The sequence below is a fragment of the Excalfactoria chinensis genome, chromosome 1 (assembly GCF_039878825.1).
Source record: "Excalfactoria chinensis isolate bCotChi1 chromosome 1, bCotChi1.hap2, whole genome shotgun sequence".
NCBI lineage: Eukaryota > Metazoa > Chordata > Aves > Galliformes > Phasianidae > Excalfactoria > Excalfactoria chinensis.
The window spans coordinates 137,303,221-137,318,237 of record NC_092825.1 but is presented as its reverse complement, the minus strand read 5'-3'; the positions used below and the strand labels follow the sequence as shown (position 1 = coordinate 137,318,237).

General features: G+C 41.2%; 1 protein-coding gene across 15 annotated transcripts in view; it reads left to right on the top strand.

Moving 5' to 3' along the window:
- The window catches only part of MBNL2 (muscleblind like splicing regulator 2), a 104,758-nt gene that overhangs the window by 78,574 nt on the left and 11,167 nt on the right, over positions 1 to 15,017 (top strand). For 2 of the 15 annotated variants that reach the window (XM_072348540.1, XM_072348532.1), the window contains exons 5-9: positions 941 to 1,204; positions 5,382 to 5,435; positions 6,089 to 6,242; positions 9,402 to 9,437; positions 10,819 to 10,913. In XM_072348540.1, the coding sequence (XP_072204641.1) occupies positions 941 to 1,204; positions 5,382 to 5,435; positions 6,089 to 6,242; positions 9,402 to 9,437; positions 10,819 to 10,913 (603 nt within the window). The remainder of the gene's footprint in view (positions 1 to 940; positions 1,205 to 5,381; positions 5,436 to 6,088; positions 6,243 to 9,401; positions 9,438 to 10,818; positions 10,914 to 15,017) is intronic. The other 13 variants (XM_072348563.1, XM_072348567.1, XM_072348583.1 and 10 more) reach the window with 8 other exon arrangements.

Here is a 15,017-nt window from a genome sequence, read left to right as displayed (position 1 = left end):
GCCAGAATTCCTACGCTTGCAGCCAAGAGTAATTAAGCAGTTATTTTGAAGGTAGTTTACTCAAGTTCAATAAATAGAAATCAGCATGAAGTTTCATCTTTTTTTTTGTCTCTTCGAATGTCCCTCAGCTTTACATGCCCGTAAAGGAATGCTTTGATAAAATATTTAACAAGCACATTCTTATTGCAGTGTTAATTCTCTCCTGATTTTAATTAATCAGTGTTGGGGTAATTTTACAGGCCTTCAGCCTTGAGCTTCCAGTGAAGGAGTTGCATGTCACAAACCTCAAAGCAGACTGGGCAGGAAAGCCCCCAGCTACATGTAGAGCCTCCATGTAGTTGGTGGATCCCCACATGGCCGAGCTCGGTGGAATCCATGGTCCAAGCACACAAGAAGGCCAAATGCTGCTCACAGAAATGAGTGCCCTTTCCCAAAAGCCCAACATCTAGAGCACTCGGCTCCGTAATAAATTCAGCTTATTGCTTCTGTCCATTTTTAAAAGTTGTTTTTTGGAGGCTCTCCATTTTGCTTTAAAACTCTGTACAGTTCTTTGTGTCTTCCTAGAGTATCAACAGGAGGAGCACTTTCCCTACCAGTGGAGTTGCAAGAACTTAGAATACAGTTGAAAGGGACTGAGCATTGTGAATCTCAACTAGTTTTGCAGGGGCAGTTACTTCAGTAAGAATCCTTCCTAGCTGCTTTCTAGGTAGGAAAAGGGAAGGACGTTTTGGAATGTTTCTGTTTCATGTCCATTTAGCCACCACACCACAGAGTTACCCAAGAAGTGGTAAAATAGATGCATTTTCCCTCTCCCAGAAGAAGACAGCGAGTTCATTAAGTTGGATTCGCTGAGCTAAATGAGGAGGGGGAAGGTCCATCTTGGGAGGCGTGGGCTCTCCCTTGCCGTTTCGGGTTGCAACCAGTATTGTTTTGCACGTAGGTGTGCAGGGAGTTCCAGAGGGGAAACTGTGCACGTGGAGAGACTGATTGCCGCTTTGCACATCCGGCAGACAGCACAATGATTGACACAAACGACAACACCGTAACCGTGTGTATGGATTACATAAAAGGTCGTTGCATGAGGGAGAAATGCAAGTATTTTCACCCTCCTGCACATTTGCAGGCCAAAATCAAAGCGGCGCAACATCAAGCTAACCAGGCTGCAGTGGCAGCCCAGGCAGCTGCGGCAGCTGCGACTGTGATGGTAAGTGCTGGCATATGTGGCTGCTTTTCTTGACAGAAGCTCTCCGATGCCTATTTTGCTTCAATATAATGCTATTTGCTTATACTTTATTTTCCCTTTTGCTTTTTTTTTTTTTTTTTGGTAAAAGATAAAGAGTTTGTAAAATTTCTACTATTGCTTGATGGGAGGCAGCACTCTTTTTCTTTATTCTCTTATTTTAATGCTGTATTTCTACTCAAGACAGTGAAGCAAATGACACTCTATACCACTTCTGTTCTCTGCCTTGATTATGTGTTAAATTTGCCCCCTTGTATTTCCAAACAAAAATAAAACTGTTCAGTGTCCCCTGAAAAATAGGGGTCGATATGCTGGTTTAACTCTCTGACAACAGTTAGGCATGTGGAAATATGGAAGAAAAGGAAGAAAAGTGAAGAGGGTGGGTTTTGCTTCAGTTTAGTATTAAAAGAGAAACATGTTAAGATTCAGTTCTCGCCACTTTAGATGCCCTTCAGTCAAAAACAGCCTAACCCAGCCATCTTGGTTTCACTCTAAGGGCAGTGGAGTAAACCCCATATTCATCTACATTGTTTATTTGACCCACTCCCATTGGTGCCTGTCTGAGGGGGAGGAAGAATTATCCTCTGGAGATAGATGGCTTTCCTCACTGCCTAAGATATGCTGACTGTATCTTCTTGAACTTTGGCTAAGGCTAATGAGTCTCATGCTAAGAGGCCCTTCTTTCCTCTCCTACTGACAGAGCAAGTTCATTGAACCTCTGTGCTATGGTTTTTTTTCTCTTAGCATAACAGGGTTTAAAAGTAGTAAACTAAAATGGGAATAATAAAGACAAAGTGGAGTAAGTTTGGGTAGAATTTCTATTTTCAGAAATTTGAAAGCTGTTTGAGTGAGGCAGCCCATCCGTTTACCAATATTGGTTATCTCTTATGGTTGCTACCAGGGAAGTTGTTAAATTTAAATAAGTGGTATTGATGAAGTTAAAGAAATCAAGCATGCAGAATTTGACTTGGGAGACAAAATTGGTGGCAGAAAATCAAAGAATCGTTGTCCTCGTTGCTGGCACTGGACAAATAATTAAGCAGATGCAGTTTGTGGATTTGTGGGCAGTGCATACAATAGTTATAGACAATATAGTTATTCTTTGAGTAAGGAGCCTACCACAATACAGTACAGTGTATAACTACCCTGAGCTATTGTATTTAGCAAATTAGCAAAGAGCAGACTTTCTGAGGAACAAAGGGTAAGTTATGCAAGTAAATAAACCTCTAATATAGGAAAAAAAATATTCATTTTTTTGCACTTCAGTAATGGTTGGGCATGTACCCTTTAATATTTAGGCTGTCAAACACAAGAGATTATTTTCAATCCAACTATTTTTTACTTTATGTAGATGTGAAAGAATAAGATAAAGTGAATGAAAAATCACCAGAATAATGACAACAAAAAAGTGGTAGAAAAGATGCACACCTGCAAGCTACCCAAGAATGAACAAGAACAAGCAGCTGGATCTAGAGATCAAACATAAAGCAGAGATACATACACCTGTAGGGCTCACTTAGAGGTTGTTGCGAGGTTGAACTGTAAGAGGTCTTCCTTCCTGAGGGAAATGTCTGCACTGCTTTGGCCCAGAGGGTTTTTTTCTAGGCAAGCATTGTGGACTTTACTGTAGTAGACATTGTGTTTAGTAGACATTGTAGTTAGACCTTGTAGGCCCATTGAAGGTCAATGAAGACTACTGCCTGGGACCATAAAATCCCTGCCTGTATTTTCATACACTAAAGATTGGGAACATTTACTCAGATGTCCTGAGTGACCTCATACTTTGAAGTAAAAAGAAAGGGGAAAAACAATGAAAAAGGCTACAAACCATATATAGCCTAAATCCTAATTACATTAGAAGGCAGTCATCTGTCATTGTATTCAGGGAGCTCCAGCTATTCATGTACTGCATCAGAAAACACAGGAAGTCACAGAAGGATGTATAGAAGCCTAAACTAAAATGTGCATTGATAGTTGAGATTGGAAGGGGCCTTGAGATTGTCTAGTCTACCCCTCCTGCTCTGGTTGGATGGGCTCAAGCAGACAGACCAGGATTGTGCCTGGTTGGCTTTTGAATTTCTCCCAGAACAGAGACTCCATAACTTCTCAGAAACAGATCAATTTAATGCCTCTAGGTTAAGCTGAGTCTGGAAGGCAAAAGAAAAGCCAGCAAGCACTTCCAAGTAGGGAAGTAAGGATCAGAAGACCATAGAGAGGAGGTGGAGAAAGGCAGTCAATACAGAGATAACAAATGAGGACAAATAATAGGGGTACTGGATTATAGAGGTAATTAACTGAAATGCTTTACTATTCTTGATGTTGTTTTGAATTTATGTGATTCATCATCACATAATGCTGAATTCAATTGTAATACTTAACCTACACGTAGACTTCCATCAGCGGTGGATGCAGAGGGTCTGAGGTTCTGTTAGCTTAGCCAAGGTACCTCACATCAGCTGCGCAGCGCAGTGTGTGAATGAAGGAAGGCTATCCACATCCTTACACTGCACCAGCTGTTTTTTGTTATAGCTGAGTCTTGACCCAGACAGATGAGCAGATCCTGTACGTCAAGGAAAATAATCCAGAAGTGCAATGCAGGATAGATGGGGAGGATGCTGGGAAGCCTCACGCAATGTAGCTGCAACAGGGCTGGGCAAAGGCTGTCCTGCAGAATACCCTGTTGGTGTTAGCTAATACCATGACTACAGGCTGTTTGTAAGGCATTTTGTGCCTTGTCCTCTTTTTTAGACTTTTGTTCCCTATTTCCACACACTGATGTCAAGAGAGACGTAATCTGCATATCCTGAAAGAAGGTTAAGTATCAGCAAATGCTTTGGAAAAAAAAGGGGGGGGGAAATTCTGATTTATGAGTAAATCATCCTTGCTGTCTGAAGGTTTGTAAGAATAATCTACAGTACAAAATTTGGAAGAAATGTGTTGTTTTTTTTAAAGAATATCATCATATCAACCACAGGTTTAATCTTACAGTGAAAATATACAACGATATATATGTCTGTGTACTATGCCTACATATTTTCTTTTAAAAAAATTTATAATGCAGAACCGGTACTATGAGTCATATTTCAGTGTTTAATACTGCTAGGAGCAGCAGTATTTTTACTCCCTGCTCCCAAAGCTGGTACTGTAAGTTGCAGTGAAATTTAGAAAACGTGTTTCAAATTCTGAAAGGCTGTTGTTTTTTTCCTCTCAATGTGATGTGGTAAGTTGCAAGGGAAAAAAAGAAAAAATCTACAAAAATGACCCACCTTTAGGGAGAACTATAAGGAATTAATGATAAGTTAGTGTAATGGGATGTATTATTTATTCTGCACTGGGAATAGAATCACAGAATCATAGAATCGTTCAGGTTGGAAAAGACCTTAAAGACCATGGAGTCCAACCACAACCTAACCATACTACCCTAACTCTAACAACACTCTGCTAAGTCATGTCCCTGAGCACCACATCCAAACGGATGTTAAGCACATCCAGGGATGGTGACTCAACCACCTCCCTGGGGAACCCATTCCAGTGCCTAAAGGGAAAGGTGAACCTCTCTCATTCGGAACCCCAAACCTGCTGTATTACGCACTTCTGTTGCCTAAGCCCCTCTCCTTGCAAGCACAAATATTGGGAACGTTTGTGATGCATTACAGCTTTCACTATTACTTTTTGTTTGGACGTGCAGCATTCCAAATTTAATTGTACTCTTGGGAATTCGTTTTGGCTAACTTATCAGAAATTCTTGTAGGAGTATCCTTAAAACTTTCCGCATCTCTGTGAAGTGTTGATAAAATGCTTTATAGTGTCTGCAAGCTGCTGTTTTACTCAACTTTCCTGAATTTCAAACATCTATATTTTACTCTCTTATATGCTTTTAACTAAGGTATAGTAGATGCATTTTTGCTTCAGTACTAATTCGAGATGTAATATTCATTTCTTTAGAAGACATTTTTGTTGTTGTGCATGCCTAGTGTTTTGTATGTTGTATATTGCATTCAGAATATTTTTTTCCTTCTCACCTATCCACAATGCAATGCCGTTCCCATGATGCACCTCTGCTTGCTGTTTACCTGTATGTTAATTCGCTTGAATCCCATTGGCCCACTGCCATCATGTGCTCGCTGCCTGTTATTAAAAGACTCAGTCGACTGCCAAAGCAATGAAGCGACCTCTCGAAGCAACTGTAGACCTGGTACTTTGACCTTTCACCTTTTGCTTTGCATGTAGCTTTTCGGAGAAGCAACTAATGAAATTTGTATTGCTTTCTTTTTAAACATCAACCGGAAATGATTTCACATACTCTTAATTTACCGGAAACTCAGTACCGTATTTATCCATCTCATTCTCATACGTAATAAACGCAGACAATTTAGTTTGGTTCCTAACACGGTTTCATTTTTAAATACCTTCTCATAAAAAGTCCAATTGAGATAAAACTGCTTTTGTAATTGAAAACGCTTAACATAATCCATTAATCTGTATAATAATAGGAAACTATTTCAATTTAAAAAACAAACAAACAAAAACAACCCATACTTGGCAATGAAACACAAGTGGTTTTTTCTCCCTATGATATCTGAAAACCTCTTTAAAGGAAATGCCATTTTCGTTGCTTTAAAGGCCTTTCTTTTCAGTAGTTGTGCTGCTACAGTTTTAGGTTAATAGTACCATGCTTTTGCTATCAATAACAAAATTTCACTCATTTTACATTGCTGTGCTTTGAGTTAATATGCATGGCGAGGCATCTTTAGCCGCTTTAAAAATTACAAGTTTTTCGTATTTTTGTATACGTTGCAGACAACGCCTTAAAAATTACTCCCTTTTAACTAACTTTCTTATTCGCAGGCCTTTCCTCCTGGTGTTCTTCACCCTTTACCAAAGAGACAAGCACTTGAAAAAAGCAATGGTGCCAGTGCCGTTTTCAATCCCAGTGTCTTGCACTATCAACAGGCTCTTGCCAATGCTCAGTTGCAGCAGCATGCAGCGTTCATCCCAACAGGTATGTCACACCCACACCTCACCCACCTTGTGCTGGGTAGCCTCTGCAGCAAGCAGTTGTGCTTACCAAAGGGTTACGCTCCCTGCCCTGCTTGAAATGGGGCCTGCACAGATATTTCCATGCTGATTTAATTCCTTCTGCAAAGTGCAAGGGGTCGGGCCGAAACTTCAACATGCCATTTGACTGCTTGTCATTTTCATGGCCTCCATTATTGCCCACAGTTTGCCCTTTTTTCCTACATTAAATTGGCTGTATTTTGACTTCACCTGCTGGAGCTTTCCTAGGGAATGAGAGGGCGAAACACTGCTAGGAAAAGTCTGGGGAAGGTGTACAGCGTTGGAGATGCCAGGGGTGTCCCTTCATGGCCTCTGTTGCTGCTCTGCATCAGTGCACCAACATGAGTCTTCTACTTATACCTGTACAGAAGCATCCCCAAAACAAATTGCTTCTCACCTTGACAGTAAAGGGGCTTAGAGGCATCAGATTGGTTTTCATGGCTTTCCTTTTGGCACGCAACCAGTGCTTTTCCTAGCATTTGCAGCTGAGAGCTGGGGCTGAGCCTTCCAGGTGAGCCAAAGGTTATGGGATGCGCTCTGCGTGTCTGCACAGAAGCCTGGGAGATCCAGTCATCCAGAGGGCTAATGCAGCTCGAGCTGCACCACAGAGCTGGTGTTGGGACTCCTTTCTAACACCATGAAAGAAGGAGCACACGGTATTTGCACAGACAGTTACACCAGGATCCTTTAAATTACGTCAGACACCCTCACTCCAAACTTTCTGCTGGTGAACTGCCACTCTAAGGAGTGAAGTGTTTTGGTCTGTGACTGACAAGTGACATTTTCTGGTATCAGAACATTATCAAGGGTGAACATCAAGAATCCTTTGAAACTTCTTGTTTGCAAACACACTTGACATTTCAGCTATGTTATTTTTGTTTATAGAAATAATGCTGGTTATAACAGGGAATGAGATACAACATGCAAGGATTGCCCAATCTATCAGCATCCCCATATGTCTTTAAAGATGAAAATAAACACAGATGGCATTGACTTCATGTGATTTTGCTATAAGGCCTGAGTAACAACCTTGGAGCCTGCCCCTATGTTGATAATGGCAAGTTATAGAATGCTGTATTTTTAACACATTCTTGCACTAGAATGTCTGTGGCAGAAAACACACCGACATTTATGGGAGTGTATGGAAAAAAAACAGTGAGACTGCCTATATGGATGTGAATGGAAGACCGCCCAGTGCTTATCAATGTACAGAAATCTCCACAATTTTTTTGCATATCATAATGCTAACAATTCGCACTATGATTTGCATTATTCCTTCTCTTAAGCACTCCCTTTCAGGGTTTATCACTGCTGTAAGCAACTGCCATAGACTTTAAATTAACTCTGGAAAACAAGAGTACCTTTTTCAGTGAAACAGCACTTGGAATTTTCCAGACTCTTGGATTAGTCACGCTTCTTGAAGTAGTTGATTCTTTGTACCATTTATTGTCCATCCCTCTTTCCAACTGGTGGCTATCGTTGCAGTTTTATCTTAGAAATTTCAGATGGTAGAGAGGGTGGCTCTTGGAACTAAGTCCTAGAAGCCAGATTGTTAGCAAGTCCAAAGCAAGGGCACAAAAAAAGAAGAGAGAGAGGGAAAACACAGGTGAATGCCCATGGTGGAAGGCCTTTCTCAAGGTGCTGAACCTCCTGCTCTTGTGAATGCCATCAGCACCTAAAAAGGATGTTAGAGAGATGAATGGGATACGGAAGAAGGCTAGAAAGGGAGCACCTGCTCTATATGAGTGGATGTAACACAAGTTTGGCTAAAGATGGTTCCTCCAATAGTCCAATGTTTCCTGAGAAGTTTCAGAGAAGGTTGGATCCGGTAGGTGTGAGGCCTGTCACATTACCCAGCCCTGAGGAGCAATGCATGACATTATCTATGGGATTGAAAATGATGATGTGATATTTTCTGAACTGGTATAATTTTCAAATGTGTTCCCTGTGTGTGTGTGTGTGTTTGTGAGTGTGTTATAAAAGTTAAAATTTAAGACAAGTTTTGCTGCTGGAATATATATAAAACTTAATTGTTTTATATAACCTCTTGCTTTCTTAACCACTTGCTCCCCTAATGACAAGTGTGAGGCTTCACTTAGCATGGCTCGTTTCCAGATTTTGGCACTTCATATGTTTTCCATCTGTTTGATTGCTTCGTCACCTCTCTTTCTTGTTTGGTGAATGATCTCAAGAACAACAGATCTTTTCTCTCCTCTCATTGCTGTTCGTTAGCATTTTATGGCCACTAGCCTAGGAACTGTGTGTATTTTCCAGGGGTTGTTCTTCTGTAAGGTCATTCATAGTTACACTGCTTCTGGGACAGCTGTTAGCAGGAATATAGGAAGCATATTTGACTTAGTATCAAATATGTGTGTGTGTGTGGTACCAGTCTCCCTGCCTCCTCACCTTCACCAGCTTGCTTTATGCTCTGTGTCAAAAGCACATCGGTTTGTTGGTTTTTTTTGTGGGTTTTTTTCTTTTTTCTGGTCTTCTCAGAAAGGCTAAAGCCATTTAGCACCAAGACCCAGCAGCCTTTTTGCTGCCGAGCTTGCACACTTTTAGATGCTTAGCCTTTTAGGTGTTGTCCCACTAGTCTTTTTGTTGGTCAGAAGCACCTCCCTGCTTCATGCCTTGCATTAGAATTGTGTAGGTTAACATTAAGGATCAATTTGACAAAGCCCCTTCGGTAGTAGATTGGTAGTAGATTCAGTAGTAGATTTTAGAGTAGTATTGGATACTTCCATTTTAGCTTTTTTGGTGAACGTTGATCTGCTCAGCATTAAGCTGTCCAAACCATTTTAGAGTGAGCTCTAAAATTACAAAATAATGTGATATTTAATCTAAGATGTTTCTGTAAACAAAAACCTGTTGCTGCAGATTTATGTACACAGAAACACTCCAAAAGTCATATAGTAGTGCAGGAATTTAATATGAATGTAATCACATCTTTAGCATTAAAGCAAAACTATGAATGACCTTAAACTTTCATTAAACTAACTTATCTGTGGTTGTGCTTGAATCTCACTTTGAATGTTAACTCTAAACAGCTAACCTGTTTCTTCCCTTTATCCACTTTTTTCACCTATCATTGCATGACACGCAGGGTCAGTTTTGTGCATGACACCCGCTACCAGTATTGGTAGGTTCCAAATTTCTTTATTGATCTCTTTTATACTGTATATGATGTATATTCACTTGTTTCAAAACTCATAGGTGAGATTTAGGCAATGACTAGAACTAAAGGCTCACTTGTCCTTCTGGTTGACTTTGTGCAGTATTTAGATTTGTAGACGAAAGCTGCAGCTCAGATGTGATGTCACCTGCTATAACAACTATACTGCAAAAGCATAATACCATGAATTCCAGCCTGCTTTTCAGTTTCCAAAGTTTTATTTCCCTTTGTATTTATATTGTCTAGTTCTATAAAATCATAAAATACTGGAAAAAGCCAGCAAGTTTCATCAGTGTTTTAAAGTTTCATAGTGGTGTGCCTATTTCTCCTTTTTGCTGTGTGTTAGAAAGTTTTATCAGCGTTTCCCAGAAATACCTACTTTGATCCACAACAGTTTGGTTGAAACCCGTGATAAAAATCTCACTCCTCTTGGAACGAACATTTTGGGCATGCCAAATTAAAGTCTGATGTAGCAGAGTCTAAGATGGGAAAGTAATGTTTCTCCTATTCTGTAGCTTCATCCCAGTGATTTCTTTCTGCGGCTGCTCAGATAAGCAGCTAAAAGCTTTGAAAAGGTAAGGTCAGTATTCTCTCATGAGGGTGCTGAGTAACATTCGTTCTTCAGATGAGCAAAAGCAGCAGCTTTCACAAAATCAATCTTGCTTTTTTCGACCAAACGAAGAAGTATTCAAATCAGGAAAATGGTTATCATCCTTCTTCTGACTTTTGCCTCGAAGCAGATGGCAGTTTAACTCTGATAAAGTCTAGCAGTCATGCAGTGCTAGTAGAAAAAAAAAACAACACGCAAATTGGATTATATAGGAAGACGACGAATATCTGGCTTCCTTCAAAATGAAGATGCATGACAATAACTTGTTTTTAATTCTGTTTAAAAATGAAGATAAACAGTTACCGTTTTCCTTCCCAGTTGAAAAGACTGTAGGTTCTTTTCAGTAGACTTTTATTTTGGAGTGCTTTGTAGCAATACTGGGAGGGGAAAAAAAAGAGATTGTGTACGAGTTCTCAGGTAACGGGTTTTTTCGGTACAGACCTGTTCTTAGAGATAACACCCGCATTTGCAGTGGTCCTTGCTCTTTTTTTCTGGGAATCGCCGATCGTGTTGACAACCTTCCTTTAATTGTACTTGTAATAAGCTATTTTCCCTTTTGTTTTTTTTTTATTTCTCCGCCACGCTTTCTCGCTTTGCACTGTGATTGCATGCCATCTGCTGGTTTAACCCATGACGATGGCTTGCCGCTCTTGATATTCACCATGCCAAAAATACCACTTCTCTTACCATAATGCTGCACCCTCCTGTTCATTGCTTCCATGGTTCCCCTCCTGAAAGTACCCATGATGCACAACGCTACGGCCGCCACTGTCTCTGCAGCAACAACTCCTGCAACAAGTGTTCCCTTCGCCGCAACAGCCACAGCAAATCAGGTTTGCTCCTTTTAAAGCTTTCTTTCACAAGATCCCGAACTCTAAATGAGTGCTGAGATTTTATTTATTTTTTTAACAAAAAAAATTCTCCCAGAGAATTTTTTTTTTTAATTTTATTTTATTTTTTCTGTGTTTACCCCCATCAAATTTTTATTTTTAAGTCGTTTATAGCAAGTGTTTGTGGGACAGGCTGCACTTATTTAGAGTTAGCATTTGTTGCAAATAATGATGTAGCTGTGTTTTGTGTTGCGATGTTTGTACCTAATTATTGTGTAATTAACCCAGCTGGAATTACAATCACAGTAGCAGTGGACTGCTTATGATAGTCTGTTATTAACTCCTAAATTCAAAAGGAAGACATCACAGGTTAATGTCACCTTCCCCACGAGGGGTGTGGAAGTCACTGACATGTAAGCATTGAAGCTGTCCGAAATAACAAGCGGGAAGAAGGCAGCTGAAAATAAAATGGAGAGAAACCAAACGAATGTTTTCTGTAAATGCGGGTGATCAAAACAGCCCTGGGGGTGTTTATGACTGTGTCTGCTTTATGTTTGAAAGAGTGTCTTCAACCTGGAAGTAATGTTTCCCTAAGGAAGCACATTGTTACAGCGCTTCTCCAGGATTATTGGCATAAACAGAGTAGGCAAGATGAGCCTTTCTACCTTTGTGCTGCAGTTTGTTATGTTAATGGAAGTTTCAATTCCTCTAGGGTCTCCCCCTCTTCCATTAGGACCAGTCTGTAGAGAAGCCGTATCTATCACAGCTCCCCATGCACAGCATTGATTCCTCCATTCAGTCTTTGGAGGCTCACCCCTGGCTTTTCTCTTACTTTATGAGTTTCACGACAGCACTGGGCTGCCCCACTTTCCATCAGATCTGGAGTGGTCAATCTGTAAAGCAAGCACGAAACAGGTTTGCTTCCCAGAAGCAAGGAAAGGGCTAGGACCATGGAAAGGTCACATCTCCCAGTGTTGCTCCTGGCCAGGCTACAGGCCAGGCAGTCCTCTCCGCCTGCCAGTGAGTTATGAGGAAATCAGTGAAAATCTTTTGCTTCATGATGCTACACCAGCAGACTGATATATTCAAAGCCACAAAACGGTTTTAAGTATCCCATGAAAAAAACAGAATTTGCTCTGAGAGTTTATTTATAATCATCTAGGGAAAATATACTACCTCTGAAATACACCCCGTTTTATAAAGAAACACAGCCTAGTCCATTTTCTCTTCAGTTCTTGAAAGATATGTTTGGCAGCATTGCAGCTCTTTGTGCTTCTATAGGTATTTTCATCTAAAGAGAGTTGTTTTGTGCACTCCTTCCTAAGGGCTGGCTTGTTTTAATGAAGCAACACACGGTATGTACAGGGAGGGAGGTGTACCAGGCAGGTACTGCATTTAACTGTCCTTCCTTTTGGCATTTCAGCTGTGGTAGTGCAGCAGGTGGGTGCTGGTTGGGTGGGCTGACGGGCCTGTGGGATGGCAGTGAGCACAGAAGAAAATGTCTGCCAAAGAGTGGCCTGGTGGTACCCAGGGCAGCTGTGGAATCCCAGAGCGGTGACAGAGGGGTTTGGGAATGGAAAATGAGAAAATGGGACTGTTTTGGGGAGTGGCTCAGCTGGGACCCTCCCCACACGGTGCTGTGAAAGGTGCCCAGGGAACGTACCCAAGAAAAGGACTGGGAAACATCCAGGGTTTTTTAACAGGGAATATTTCACACGAGTATCTAGAACCACTGGGGAGACAGAGGTGTGTCTTAATGCATTTTCTCACCTAGGAGGACAGCAGGCAGAGCCCTTCCATTCCCAGTGCAGATTTTATTTGCATTGGAGGATTAGAGCAGTTTGAATTTATAGTAGTTGTAAAAGTATCTGTTTGTACTTATTTGGTTACATGTCTCTCTGTGTGTATACATAATTCCACATCAGAATTAGAGGATGTTTAACACAGGGATAGGTTTCCACTTGTTTAACTTCTTCAGCTACTTGGCGGCTCAGCATCCAGTTCATCTGCTTTTCTGTAAGTCTGTGCTGGGGCAACATGACTTGCCCTGGAGGGTCCTGCCTCTTTCTGATGGCTTTAAGAAGCTTTAAAAGCTACTTTAAAAGAAGAACTGCATTTAAAAGTAGGTAAAGTAGAAGTAGTTATCCTTATAAGAGGTAAATCTTCAACTTTGCTTCTTACTTATAACCTCCTAGAGTTGGAGACCAAGCTATGCTGGAAAAGACGTCATGGTAACTCTGTGGTCCCAGCCCTTGGTGTTTCTCTAATCCAAGAGACACAAAAGCAGCAGGTCATTAACTTGAGTTCACCTGTTAAGACTTAGTTCATGGTCATCGTGTCCTTTGTTTATGTCCCTCTGTATGGACTTACACTCTCCCTTGTATTTCAGAAGAGGATATATTTTTTCCCATCTAGGTAGATTTTCATTTTCTGACCTATGCCAAAGCACAGACTGATTGCTTCTCTGTGGGATCCAGTTTCCTCTGTCCAGTGTATCTACTTATTACTTTAATCAACCTGCAGCCTTCAGTCTGTCCTGTTTCTGCTCCTACAGCTTCTTCTCACAATGCCAGGCATGAAAGGAAAGTCATTGCAATGCTTAATTGTCTGGCTCAGTATCTTTTGGCTTAATATTTGAGCCTGGGGGAAAGACTGCTCTGCTTCCTCTGGGGTCCTAGGAGCATCAGTGGGAGGGAACGTCAACATCCCAAAAGCCAAGGAGTCTCAGCTAATGACTGAAAAAAAAACTAATAATAATAAGATGATGAGACGTGTCTTGTACCTTCTATATATATTTATTCTTTGAAAGTATTAACAAGGTGCAAAACATGCTTGCATTGACCCCACTCATAACCATTCATACTCAGCCAGCAGCTCTCTGTGTTTTGTGCTCAGCCGTGCGTGGGGTTAAAGCCTAAAGGAAGACTGTGTTGGGTTAAAAACTATGCCTTAGTGCATACGTGCAGGGGGACTCAATTAAGGACATGTGGAAGATTAGGAGTCTCTTGCTTTTCCTGATTACATAAATTGAAGAGAGGAGCCCTTTGTAACTCACTCCTTCCCCTTTTCCCCTTAACCCATTCCCGACTGCTCCAGCCATCCCCACTGGAATGGTGCTGAAAGCCTGCAGCTGCTTAGCCTGCCTTTCAGCTTAATGAACTTAGGTGCTGGGGCTGTGAGCATTGTCTTGCAAGGTGGAGCCAACCAAGTGGAAGCATGGAGTAACTGGGAGAAGTGTCAGGGACAATGAATGGAGGGCTTGGCACCAGCTCCCTCTAGTGCATGCGAGTGGGCAGGCATATGCCAACATCTCATTGAAAGCATTAATAGAGTACCATTGCGTGTAAATATATACTTCAGGTACCGTTAGTAAAACTTGTTATTTTTATTCATATTCAAATAGCGGACTGGTCAGTGCACTAGGCAGTACCTGAGCAAGCAGATCAGCTGTTTCCTACTCAGCTTCGCTCAGAGCTGTTTGTAGGATATCAAAGAGGTCAGTTTGCCCTGCCATCACTTGAAAGATTCCGTGTTGCTCTGAATTCTGATACTGAATTACAATTTTGAATGATGCCAGCCTAGTTGATTCGGTTGCCTAAATGTGTGTCGGCTGACATTTCAGATTGTCCCAAGATAATCTTGAATGTCTAAGTTATGCAAGACAGTCTTGGCAGATACAGCACAGGACCTGCAGGGAAAACATGCATACTTCTGAATATGCAGCTGGATGGCAGGGAGGAGACCTGAGCCCAATCAGTAGTGAAGCCTGGCAAGCCTGTGGCAGCCAATCCCACTAAGGGATCTTCAGGCTCCACTGACCTCCTGATGAGATTGTACCACACTGTTGACTGCCGTGGGAGTTTAATTGATGTGTTTTAATGCATCTTCAAGCTCAGTGTGTGCCTCCTTGATTGTTAATTGCCACAGAGTGATCAACAAATTCCAGATTGCTTTAAAGAAGGCAGTCTTGTTCATATCATTTCAGTGCAGAGCAGTACGTGCCTTTATTTTCTATAGCAACGCAGGTGGGCCAGAGACTGACCATGTCAAAGGAGTATTACAGAAAATACTGTGTAGAGATGCTAACACAACTTTATTCTGCTGGTT